A 12,444-nucleotide genomic window follows, 5' to 3' on the forward strand; every position below is an offset into this window, starting at 1 on the left:
TTTCTGCTCTTTATAATTTCCTTCCTCTGCTTGCTTTGAGTGTATTTTGCTCTCCCTTTTCTGCTTTCTTGAGGTAGCCATGTTGGTTATTGGTTGAAGGCCTTTCCTTGTTTCCAGTGTGAGCGTTTAGTGCTGTACATTTCTGCTTCCATGATGCTTTAGCTGCATCCCAGATGTTTTGACACTCTATGCTTTCATTTTCATCCAATTCTCTGTATTTTTATTTCCTTTGAGATACTCTCTGTGACCCATGAATTAATTGGAAGTGTGCTGTTCATTTTCCATGTGTTTGGAGATTCTATTGTCTTTCTGCTACTGATAATCTAATTTGATTCCATTATGATCAGAGAACACACTTCATATAATTTTAGTTATTTTATATTTGTTGAAGTTTGTTTAATGGCCTACGATATGGTCAATCTTGGTGAATGTTCAATGAATGATTTTTTAAAAATGTCTATTTCTGCTTTTCAATTGTAAATTTTATGTCTCAGAGAAAACTGGAAATAATCTCAATTTTTTTTTTTTTTTTTTTTTTTTTTTTTTTTTTTAGTATTTTCTGACTGAATCATTTTTTGGTAGGCAGGGAGCCTGTTTATCCTATTTAGGATAATAACACATCTTCGTAAATGTCAAATATCACATTAAAAGACTGAAGGTAGGGTTGAAGTCACCTCTGGGGGGTGTAGCTTTTAAAAGGAAAGTTTGGAGCCTGAATGAGAGGGGCTTCAGGGGCCAGCTGACCACAGTCACCTGGTGCTGGCCTCCTTCATAAAGAAGAACAAGAACAGCAAGTAGGTAACCACACTTCAAATAGATCCAAGAGAGAAGCTGGAATTCAATAGAGAAGTGACAGGAAGCACCTATGGCAAGGAGGAAGGTGAAGTGCAGCAGCTCCTCCGGGACTGAGATCGGCTGGGAACCCAGAGAGGTTCCCCACTGTGGTAAAAGGGACAGCGAGAGACCCCCGTGGTCCACATTCCCACCACAGACTCCTGCAATCCGAGCCATGGGAAAGCCCCTCAAAACTCACAGGCCCAAGACTCAGGTAGGGAGACTCTCACAGGGAGACCGTGTGATGTCTTGCTCCAGAGAGGGAGCCCACACTGCACCCACACGCCCGAGCCCAGAGCAGCTGCTGTGCAGTGCTGCTCAAAGAGCCCAGCCCCACCAGAATATTCCGCCGTGAGTCCCACCAGACCATTCCGCCCCGGGTCCCGACAGACCATTCTGCCCCGGGTCACGACAGACCATTCCGCCCCGGCTCCCGACAGCCTCTGCATCTCCATATTCTGCAGCCCCACTGACATCCCCTGCCCCCAACCACCACCACTGCTGGCTGCTGCCACCAGAGGCAAAGCACAAGCCATTGGCAGTCACCCCCAGTGGTGGGGCTGCTGGGCATTTTCACTCGTCTTGAGGACAGACTTCGCTTCCAGGCACCCTGAGGTCAGACTCTCCCACCCACAGTTGCCACCTGGGTCTGAAGCACACCTCCCCAGCAGCAGGGCCACAGTGCAGCCATTGCCAGCCCTACCAAGTGTTCTGCCAGGAACCTGGGGGTCACCCCACCCCTGCTGACCACAGCCAGCAACTGCACACACCACCAGGGGTCCTGAGGACAGGCCTGCTCGGCTTGGTCCACCTCCCCCAGTATGAGCAACACTATCCAGGGCCCTGGGCTCACCCTGCCCTGTCCACCACTATGAGCACCTGAGTACTTCTCCTGGGGACCTGAAGTCGGGCCCACCCAACCTGCTGCACCATCACAGCTGGCACCCATTCCTACACACCACCCCTGGGCCTGGGGACTGGCCTGCTCAGCCTGTCACAGCCACCAGCAATACCAGTGCAGACTGCTAAGGAGCCAGGGGATTGTCCCACCACTGCTACTGTCACTGCCTATAGCATGCCTGCTGTCCAGGGCCTTGAGAACCCACCCACCTGCTTGGCCCCCTGCAGCCATTGCCAGCACCTGAGCAACCCACCTAGAATGCCAAGAATGAGCCTGTCTGGATCACTCTGGGATGTAAGGACAGGCACACTCAGCCCACTGCTGCCACCACTGGGGCCCAAGGATTGGCCCACCTGGTGTCCCTGTCCCCAGCAAAACTTTACCACAGCCTCTACTAACAACCACACCCTAAGCCGCTGAGGAAATCACAGACACCACTGATGCTGTTTACAGCCAAATAAATTATATGGAGACTACACTACTGCTTCATCCAGAATCAAAGCCAAAGTACCCTATCCAATCAACACCATAGATACATCTTCAGGAAAAAGCCCTCCTTTATGAAAGCAAATCCAAAAAATTAGAAGAAGCAACTGTTACACCAGATGTGCAGATATCAACATAAGGACACAAGAAATATGAAAATGCAAGGAAGTATAACACTTCCAAAGGAACATGGTAATTCTCTAGCAACAGATTCCAATGAAAAAGAAATTATGAAATCCCAGAAAAAAATAAAAAATAATGTTATTAAGGAAAGTCAGATAAAAGAGACACAGATAAATAATACAAAATAATCCAAAAAACATTTCAATACATGAATGAGAAATTTACCAAAGAGATAAATATTATAAAAAAGAACCGAACAGATATCCAGGAACTAATTAATTCATTGACTGAAATTTAAAAATACAATAGTAAGCTTCAGCAGTAGACTAGATGAGACAGCAGAAGGAATTTCAGAATTTAAAGTTGAATAAAGACTATGTGATATATGAGTCACCATAAAGGAATGAGTATTTGAATTTTTGATGTCCCAGAAGTTGAAAAGAAAACCAAAGGGATACAAACCTGATTTAACAAAATAATGGCTGAAACCCAAGTCTAGCAAGAGATTTAGACATCCAGATATGGGAGGCTCAGAGATCCACAAATAAATAGATACTATTCAGAAAGGTCTTCTCCATGGCACATTATAGTCAAATTATCAAAAGTTGAAGACAGAATTCCAAAAACACCAAAAGAAAAGCACCTACTCACTTATAAGAGAACCCCCATCAGACTAACAGTGGATTTATCAGCAGAAACCTTACATGCCAAGAGAAAAATGGGATGATATATTCAAAGTACTGGGGAAAAAAAATAACTTGTCAGCCAAGAGTACTATATGCATAAAAGTTATCCTTCACAAATGAAAGAGAAATAAAGTATTTCCTAGATAAGTAAAAGCTGAGGGAATTCATCTCCACTGGACTGGCCCTACAAGAAATGCTTAATGAATTCCCACACCTGAAGTGAAAGAACAATATCTACCATCATGAAAATGTACAAACGTATAAAACCCATTGGTAGAGCAAACACACAAATAAGGAAGAGAAAGGACCCAAATGTTACCACTACAGAAAACCACCAAACCTCAAAAATAAACAAAAAGAAAGAAGGGAACAAAGGATATATAAACCAACCAGAAATCAATTAATAATTACTAGAATAAGCCCTGACATATCAATAGTAACCTTAAATTTAAATGGATTAAAGTATCCAAAAAGATAGACTGGCTGAATGGATAAAAACAAAAACAAAAACAAACCATGACCCAACTATAGGCTGTGTACAGGAAACTCAGCTCACTTGTAAAGACACATGTAGACTGAAAGTAAAGAGATGGAAAAAGAGATTTTGTGCAAACAGAAAGCAAAAGTGAACAGGAGTAGGTACGCTTAGATAAAATACTTTAAGTAAAAAACAGTAAAAAGAGACAAAGAAGGTTATTGTGTAATGATAAAGTTATGAATTCAACAAGAGGATATAACAATTCTAAACATATATAGACCAAACACTGGAGCACTCAGATATATAAAGCAAATATTATTAGATCTACAGGGAGAGACAGCAATACAGTAATACTTGGGGACTTTAACATCCCCCTCTCAGCATTAGACAGGTCATCTTGACAGAAAAATAACAAAGAAACATTGGATTTAAACTGCGCTTTAGATTAAATGGACCTAACAGACATTTACAGAACATTTCATCTAATAGCTACAGAATGCACATTCTTTTCATCAGTACATGTAACATTCTCCAAGATAGACCATATGTTAGGACACAAAGCAAATCTCAACAACTTTTAAAAGACTAAAATTCTATTGATATCTTCTTAGACCACAATGGAATAAAACTGGAAATCAATAATGAGGAACTTTGGAATCTGTACAAATACATGGAAATTAAATAGCATGCTCCTGAATGACCTTTGGGTCAAGGAAGAAATCAAGGAGGAAATTTAAAAATTTCTTTTTTTTTTTTTTTTGAGACGGAGTCTCGCTCTGTCACCCAGGCTGGAGCGCAGTGGCGCAGTCTCGGCTCACTGCAAGCTCCGCCTCCCAGGTTCACTCCATTCTCCTGCTTCAGCCTCCTCAGTAGCTGGGATTACAGGCGCCCACCACCAAACCTAGCTAACTTTTTTGTATTTTTTAGTAGAGACGGGGTTTCACCATGTTAGCCAGGATGGTCTCGATCTCCTGACCTCGTGATCCGCCCGCCTCAGCCTTCCAAAGTGCTGGGATTACAGGTGTGAGCCACCGCGCCCGGCCAGAAATTTCTTGAAACAAATGAAAATTGAAATACGACATACAGAAACCTACAGGATACAGCGATGCTAAGAGCCTACAATAAATGCCTACATCAGAAAAAAGTAGAAAGATTTCAAACAATCTAGTGATACACCTCAAGGACAAACCAAACCCAAAATTAGTAGAAGGAAAGAAATAATAAAGATCAGAGCAGACCTAATGAAACAAAGACTGAAAAACAATAAATGTGTTTTTTGGCTGCATAAATGTCTTCTTTTGAGAAGTGTCTGTTCGTGTCCTTCGCCCACTTTTTGATGGGGTTGTTTGTTTTTTTCTTGTAAATTTGTTGGAGTTCATTGTAGATTCTGGATATTAGCCCTTTGTCAGACGAGTAGGTTGCAAAAATTTTCTCCCATTTTGTAGGTTGCCTGTTCACTCTGATGGTAGTTTCTTTTGCTGTGCAGAAGCTCTTTAGTTTAATTAGATCCCATTTGTCAATTTTGGCTTTTGTTGCCATTGCTTTTGGTGTTTTAGACATAAAGTCCTTGCCCATGCCTATGTCCTGAATGGTAATGCCTAGGTTTTCTTCTAGGGTTTTTATGGTTTTAGGTCTAACGTTTAAGTCTTTAATCCATCTTGAATTAATTTTTGTATAAGGTGTAAGGAGGGGATCCAGTTTCAGCTTTCTACATATGGCTAGCCAGTTTTCCCAGCACCATTTATTAAATAGGGAATCCTTTCCCCATTGCTTGTTTTTGTCAGGTTTGTCAAAGATCAGATAGTTGTAGATATGCGGCATTATTTCGGAGGGCTCTGGTCTGTTCCGTTGATCTATATCTCTGTTTTGGTACCAGTACCATGCTGTTTTGGATACTGTAGCATTGTAGTATAGTTTGAAGTCAGGTAGCGTGATGCTTCCATCTTTGTTCTTTTGGCTTAGGATTGACTTGGCGATGTGGGCTCTTTTTTGGTTCCATATGAACTTTAAAGTAGTTTTTTCCAATTCTGTGAAGAAAGTCATTGGTAGCTTGATGGGGATGGCATTGAATCTATAAATTACCTTGGGCAGTATGGCCATTTTCACGATATTGATTCTTCCTACCCATGAGCATGGAATGTTCTTCCATTTGTTTGTATCCTCTTTTATTTCCTTGAGCAGTGGTTTGTAGTTCTCCTTGAAGAGGTCCTTCATGTCCCTTGAAAACACATGAAAAAATGCTCACCATCACTGGCCATCAGAGAAATGCAAATCAAAACCACAATGAGATACCATCTCACACCAGTTAGAATGGCAATCATTAAAAAGTCAGGAAACAACAGGTGCTGGAGAGGATATGGAGAAATAGGAACACTTTTACACTGTTGGTGGGACTGTAAACTAGTTCAACCATTGTGGAAGTCAGTGTGGCAATTCCTCAGGGATCTAGAACTAGAAATACCATTTGACCCAGCCATCCCATTACTGGGTATATACCCAAAGGACTATAAATCATGCTGCTATAAAGACACATGCACACGTATGTTTATTGCGGCACTATTCACAATAGCAAAGACTTGGAACCAACCCAAATGTCCAACAATGATAGACTGGATTAAGAAAATGTGGCACATATACACCATGGAATACTATGCAGCCATAAAAAATGATGAATTTATGTCCTTTGTAGGGACATGGATGAAATTGGAAATCATCATTCTCAGTAAACTATCACAAGAACAAAAAACCAAACACCGCATATTCTCACTCATAGGTGGGAATTGAACAATGAGAACACATGGACACAGGAAGGGGAACATCACACTCTGGGGACTGTTGTGGGGTGGGGGGAGGGGGGGAGGGATAGCACTAGGAGATATACCTAATGCTAAATGACGAGTTAATGGATGCAGCACACCAGCATGGCACATGTATACATATGTAACTAACCTGCACATTGTGCACATGTACCCTAAAACTTAAAGTATAATAATAATAATAATAAAAACAATACAAATGGTTAAACAAAACTCAGTTTTAGGGAAGATACACAAAATCAATAAACTCCTAGCTAGACTTAAGAAGAATAAAAGACAGATTACCTAAGGAAACAAAATCAGAAATGCAAAAGGAGACATTATAACTGACACCACAGAAATACAAAATATCATTTGAGACTCTTACTAACAACTATACACTAACAAATTGGAAAACCTAGGAGAAATGGATAAATTCCTGAACACATACAACCTACCAAGATTGAATCAGAAAGAAACATAAAATCTGAACAGACTAATAATGGGTAATGAGATTGAATCAGTAATAACTCTCCCAACAAAGAAAAACCCAGGGCCAAGTGGTTTCACTGACAAATTCTACCAAACTTTCAAGGAAGAACTAATACCAATTCTCCTCAAACTATTCCAAAAAATTAAAGAAGAGGAAATTCTTTCTAATTCATTTTATGAGGTCAGTGTTACCCAGATACCAAAACCAGACAAGGACATAACAACAAAAAACTACAGTCCATTATCCCTGATGAACATAGACACAAAAATCCTCAACAAAAATACTAGCAAACTGAATCCAACAGCACGTCAGATATATAATACACCATGCTCATGTGAGATTTATCCCAGGGATGCAAGGATGGTTCAACATATACATATCCATAAATGTGATACATCACTCCAACATAATAAAAGACAAAAACCATGTGATCATCTCAACAGATGCATAAAAAGCATTTAATAAAATGTAACATCCCTTTATAATAAAAACTCTCAACAAACTAGGCATAGTAGAAACATACCTCAATATGATAAAGTCTATATATGAAAAACCCACAGCTAACATCACACTGAATGGGGAAAAGCTGAAATCCTTTCCTCTGATAACTGGAACAAGACAAAGATGCCCACTTTCATCACACCTATTTGTAGTACTGGAAGTCCTAGCCACAGCAGTCAGGCAAAAGAAAGGAATAAAAGGCATCTAAATTGGAAAAGAGGAAGTCAGATTGTTCTCTTTGCAGATGACATGATCTTGTGTCTAAACAAACCTAGACTCCACCAAAAAACTCTTATATCTGATAAATAAATTCGGTGAGGTTGCAGGATACAATAGCAACACACAAAAATCAGTAGCATTTCTATAAACCAATAATGAACTAGCTGAGAAAGAAATCAAGAAGTTGATTCCATTTACAATAGCTATAAAAGAAAAACATATCTAGGAATTAATTTAACCAAGGAGGTGAAAGATCTCTACAAAGAAAAATACAAAACATTGATGAAAGGAACTAAGAAACTGAAGAAGACACAAATAAATAGAAAGACATCCCATGCTCATGGATCAGAAGAATTAGCATTATTAAAATGACCATACTCCCCAAATGAATCTAATGACTCAATGCAATCTCTATCAAAATACCAGTGTCATTTTCACAGAAATAGCAAAAAAAAAAAAAAAAAAAAAACCCATAAATTCTTGTGGAACCCAAAAAGAGCCTAAATAGCCAAAGCAATCCATAGCAAAAATAATGAAACTGGAGGAATCACACTACCTATCTTTGAAATATATGACAAGTCTATAATAACCAAAACAGCATGGCATAGTATTGGCGTTAACAACAGACACAGACCAATGGAACAGAATAGAGCACCCAGAAATATATCCATATATTTACAACCAACTGATTTTCGATAAAGGTGCCAGGATACCTTCAATAATTTTGGTGCTAGGAAAATTGGATATCCATATGCAGAAGATCGAAATTAAAAAATAACTCAAGATGGATTAAAGACTTAAATGTAACACTTGAAATTATAAAACTACTAAAATAAAACACAGGGGAAACACTTCAGGACATTAGTGTAGGCAAAGATTTTATGGCTAAGATCTCAAAAGCACAGGCAACAAAACCAAAAATAGACAAATGGGACTATATCAAACTTAAAAACTCCTGTACAGCAAAGGAAATGGTAAACAGAGTGAAGACACAGCCTGTTGAATGGGAGAAAATATTTGCAAACTATTCATCTGGTAAGGGATTAATATCTAAAATATACAAAGAACTCAGCTCAACAGTTAAAAAAATCTCATTTAAAAAGTGGGCAAGGGACATGAATAAACCCTTGTCAAAAGCAGACATACAGATGGTCAACATGTCTATGAAAAAATGCCCAGTATCACTAATCATCAAGGAAATGCTAATCAAAACCACAATGAGGTACCATTTTATCCCAGTCAGAATCACTAGAATTAAAAAGACATAAAAAATGCTGACAATCATGTGGAGAACAGGGAACTCTAATACACTGTTGGTGATGATGTAAATTAGTACAGCCACAATGGAAAACAGTATAAGTTTTCAAAAAACTAAAAATAGAACTACCCTATGAGCCAGCAATCCCACTATTGGGTATTTATCCATACGAAAGGAGTCAGTACATCAAAGGATACCCATACCCCATGCTTACTGCAGCACCATTCACAGTAGCCAAGATACGGAATCAACCCAAGCATCCATCAGTAGACCAACGGATAAGAAAATGTGGTGTATATACACAGTGGAATACTATTCAGCCACAAGAAAGAATGAAATCCTGTCATTTGCAGCAACATGCAGGGAACTGGAGAGCATTACAACAATGCCCTCAGGAAAACAAATATCACAAGTTCTCACTCATAAGTAGTAGCTTAAAAGGCCAATCTCATGGAGATAAGAGAGTAGAATGAAAGATACTAGAGGCTGGGAGGGGGTGTGTCGGTGGAGCAGGGTGGTGGGGAGAAAGAGAGGTTAGTTGATGGGCATAAACATTCAGTTAAACAGAAGGAGTAAGTTCCAATGCTCCGTGGCACAGTAGAGTGACTACAGCTAACAATGATGTATATTTCAAAATACCAAGGAAAGAGGATTTCGAATGTTCACAACACATAGAAATGATAAATACTCCAGGCCATAGGCACTCTGAACACCCTAACTTGGCCGTTACACAGTCAGTGCCTGTAACAAAACGTCACCTGTACCATAGAAATGTGTACAAGTATTATGTATCAATAAAAAAGAAAGTAAAGAAAGCTTCAGACTCTTGGGTGCTGGAGAAACGGCCTCCTTTTCTCTCTAGCTGATGGTGCTGTAGTTAGTTCCACACCCAGCAGGACTTCTTTCCCAAAGCTCCGAGGAAATGAGAAGTTGTTGGGAGAGGGTAGCAGTAAAGAGGAAATAGAATATAAATTTTAAGCTGAGACATCGCCAGCTGATTCCAGCAGAGCTAGAGGACAGCATCTTTGGGCAGGAATCCAGGAAGCAGAAACACTGAGAATATAAAAGGAGCAAAAAGCTTTCTTTCCTTCTCCATCGATTGAAAAAAGAACAAGTCAGTGCAAAAATCTGTCAGAATGTCTTTCTGGAGGCTCACAATTGTGGGAGGATGAGATGGTCTTGACAGCCATTCTATTTTACCATCTTTCACACTAGAAAAGTGAAATTTGTCAGAGCATTTGAGCTTATCTGTGAAGTCTTTTCAAAGTTTCACCCAGATGAGTGGTGGTTGTTTTTTTTTTTTTTTTTTTTTTTTTGAGGCTGTTACCACTTTTAAAAAATTACGACTTGTGTTAGAAGGCTTTGTCCAAGTACCAACTCAGTGCTCGGTATGGAATTCACCCTAAGAATCTAATGTTTGTGCAAGTGAGGCTGGCAGTAACCAGAACAGGGACTTTGCAGGGGTGAGACTTCTCTGTAGGAATCCTGGATACTCTTTCAGGACAACTGACACCCTTGACTTCATGCTCTCCTATTTTAAGCTGAAAGACTTGCATTTTTTATTGCTAAAAAGATTTGAATGTGGCGCCATCCAGCAGGTTCACTAGGGGAGTCATGTGGCGTGGAGCTTTCAGTAGGAACCAGGGTTCCCTGCCTGGCATGGAGGGTGTACTCAACTGATACATACAGAAACGGAGGGATGTCTCGTCTCTTCTCCATCATTCTTTTCCTCCCTTTTCCCCAGTTCTGCCTTTGAACTACCCTTTCCTCCTGCCCTTTTCTCCTCCCTGGCTTTGTCGCTATGTTTCTCCTGAACGGGTATCTGGAGGGGTAAGCATGGGGGCATTGTCAGAGAGGAGGTAGGGCTCTCAATGGCAAGCGGGGAAGCAGGGCCAACCCGGGCAGCTGTGTTTGTGTTTGCTGCTGAGAGCAGTGGATGGAGGGGCACTTTCAGGCACCGCACAGGTGCCTTTGGTGCCTGACTTAGGGAATGGGAGTGCACTGTCTCTCTTCCCCTCATCCTTCCCTCCATTTGCTCGTAAGACGCCAGCCTCCCCAAAAGCGTTTCCATTTCCATCTGCTCCTCATGCCTTGCACAGCGGCTATGGCTATAGAGAGACCATGGCAGGCACATGGCAGGGCTTGGGAGTAACAGCATCCGGGAGAACATCACCATCACGACATCCACCTATCTCCTCCAGATAGCCAGGCATCCTCTCCTCCCTCCCCATCACCACACAGTGTGGGCTGGCCCTGATGGGACCGATGGGACCTGGTATGGGAACACTAAAAGGCTCTAGACCTGGGTGAGCTGGTGCAAGAGATGTGGGTCAGAACTGCCAAATGTCCCTGCTGTCCGGCCAGCAGCGACTTGCTGTGGGCCCTGCTGTCCCTGAGTCGCGGGCAGGTGGTCCATCTGCATGTGGGGGCGGAGCTCTGCGCCTGTGGCCGCCCTTCCTCAAGCAGTTTGCTTTGCTGAGCTGCACCTGCATCTTGGATTTTTAATTCATGTTTTAGACTCTCAGGTCTTTTCTCTGGGGTGGCATCCTCTGATCCTAGGAATGAATGAGTTTATGTTCTGATGAGAGGTTCATCATCATGACAGCGGCTGATGATCATGGAACATTTTCATGGTGCCCGGGACATCCTCGTGTTTTCGTGTTTTATTACATTTTATTCTCATAATTGTCTCGCTGAGTTATTTTTATTTTCCCTGTTTCACACATTAACAGACTAAGGTGTTGAGAGTGTAATTTCCTAGGCAGCAAGTAGCTCAGCCAGGTCTGACACCCAGCTTGGACGCCAGCGTTCAAGCGTAACTCTGCGGCTCTGCCTGCCCGTGTTAGCAAGGGGGCCGCAGGGCACAGAAGCTCCTGGGAAAGGAATTTGTTTTTGCTGGGACTTCCTCAGGCCACTGCCTCACCCCTCTGGAATCCTTCAGGATACCGATTGGGTTTGGAGCCTGGAGTTCTGGACCAGGTTGGCAGGTGAGCCTGCCTCTGGGCCCAGGGTCCTTTCCTGGTTTGCACAAGGTTCCAGATGGCCCCCACACAAGCCAGACACGGGGCTGCATACACCATGGAGGAACACTCAGAGGAGGCAGTTGCTCTTGAGAATCCAGCCAGCCTGATTGTTCTAATCAGATTAGATCAAGGAGAAAGACAGAGAATGGTTTGTGTATAAATCTCCTGCCACCAGTAGCTCCAGTGCCCTGTGTGGCTGGGACGAAGCTGGAGAAAATAATGTGTGTGATGATAGCCAGGATGCCTTGAACACCCTCCTTCCTTCTGCATTCCACTGATGTCTCCTGCAGGGTTTTGCAGCCCCAGCTCACCACTTTCCTTCCATAGTTAGAACCTCCCCCACACATCTGATCAAAAGAAAATTTGGGCTATTGTGTTAACAGATGACTTTGCTTTTAATTGGTAGAACCAGGAGCTGTGGGGCATCTGAGTTTCACGGAGATCTTGGACACATCTCTCAAGGTCAGCTGGCAGGAGCCCCTGGAGAAAAATGGCATCATTACTGGTAAGTAGGCCTGTCCTTCAAAAAAGGAAAAGATAAGTTTGTCCTCACAAAAAGAAGTGGCTGTCACTTCAAACCAAACCGCTGACAGCATGGACCCGTGCCCACGGCCTTCTCGAGAGGAACTGAAATGTCTTCCTGGCCG

The 12,444-nt window shown here is 41.9% G+C and overlaps 1 protein-coding gene across 4 annotated transcripts in view; it reads left to right on the forward strand.

The window, feature by feature from the left end:
- SDK1 (sidekick cell adhesion molecule 1) overlaps nucleotides 1–12,444 on the forward strand; it is a 963,741-nt gene that overhangs the window by 751,271 nt on the left and 200,026 nt on the right. For all 4 annotated transcript variants that reach the window (XM_034963556.4, XM_063605603.1, XM_063605604.1 and 1 more), the window contains one exon: nucleotides 12,204–12,302. In XM_034963556.4, the coding sequence (XP_034819447.2) occupies nucleotides 12,204–12,302 (99 nt within the window). The remainder of the gene's footprint in view (nucleotides 1–12,203; nucleotides 12,303–12,444) is intronic.

Source organism: Pan paniscus, chromosome 6 (genome assembly GCF_029289425.2).
Source record: "Pan paniscus chromosome 6, NHGRI_mPanPan1-v2.0_pri, whole genome shotgun sequence".
NCBI lineage: Eukaryota > Metazoa > Chordata > Mammalia > Primates > Hominidae > Pan > Pan paniscus.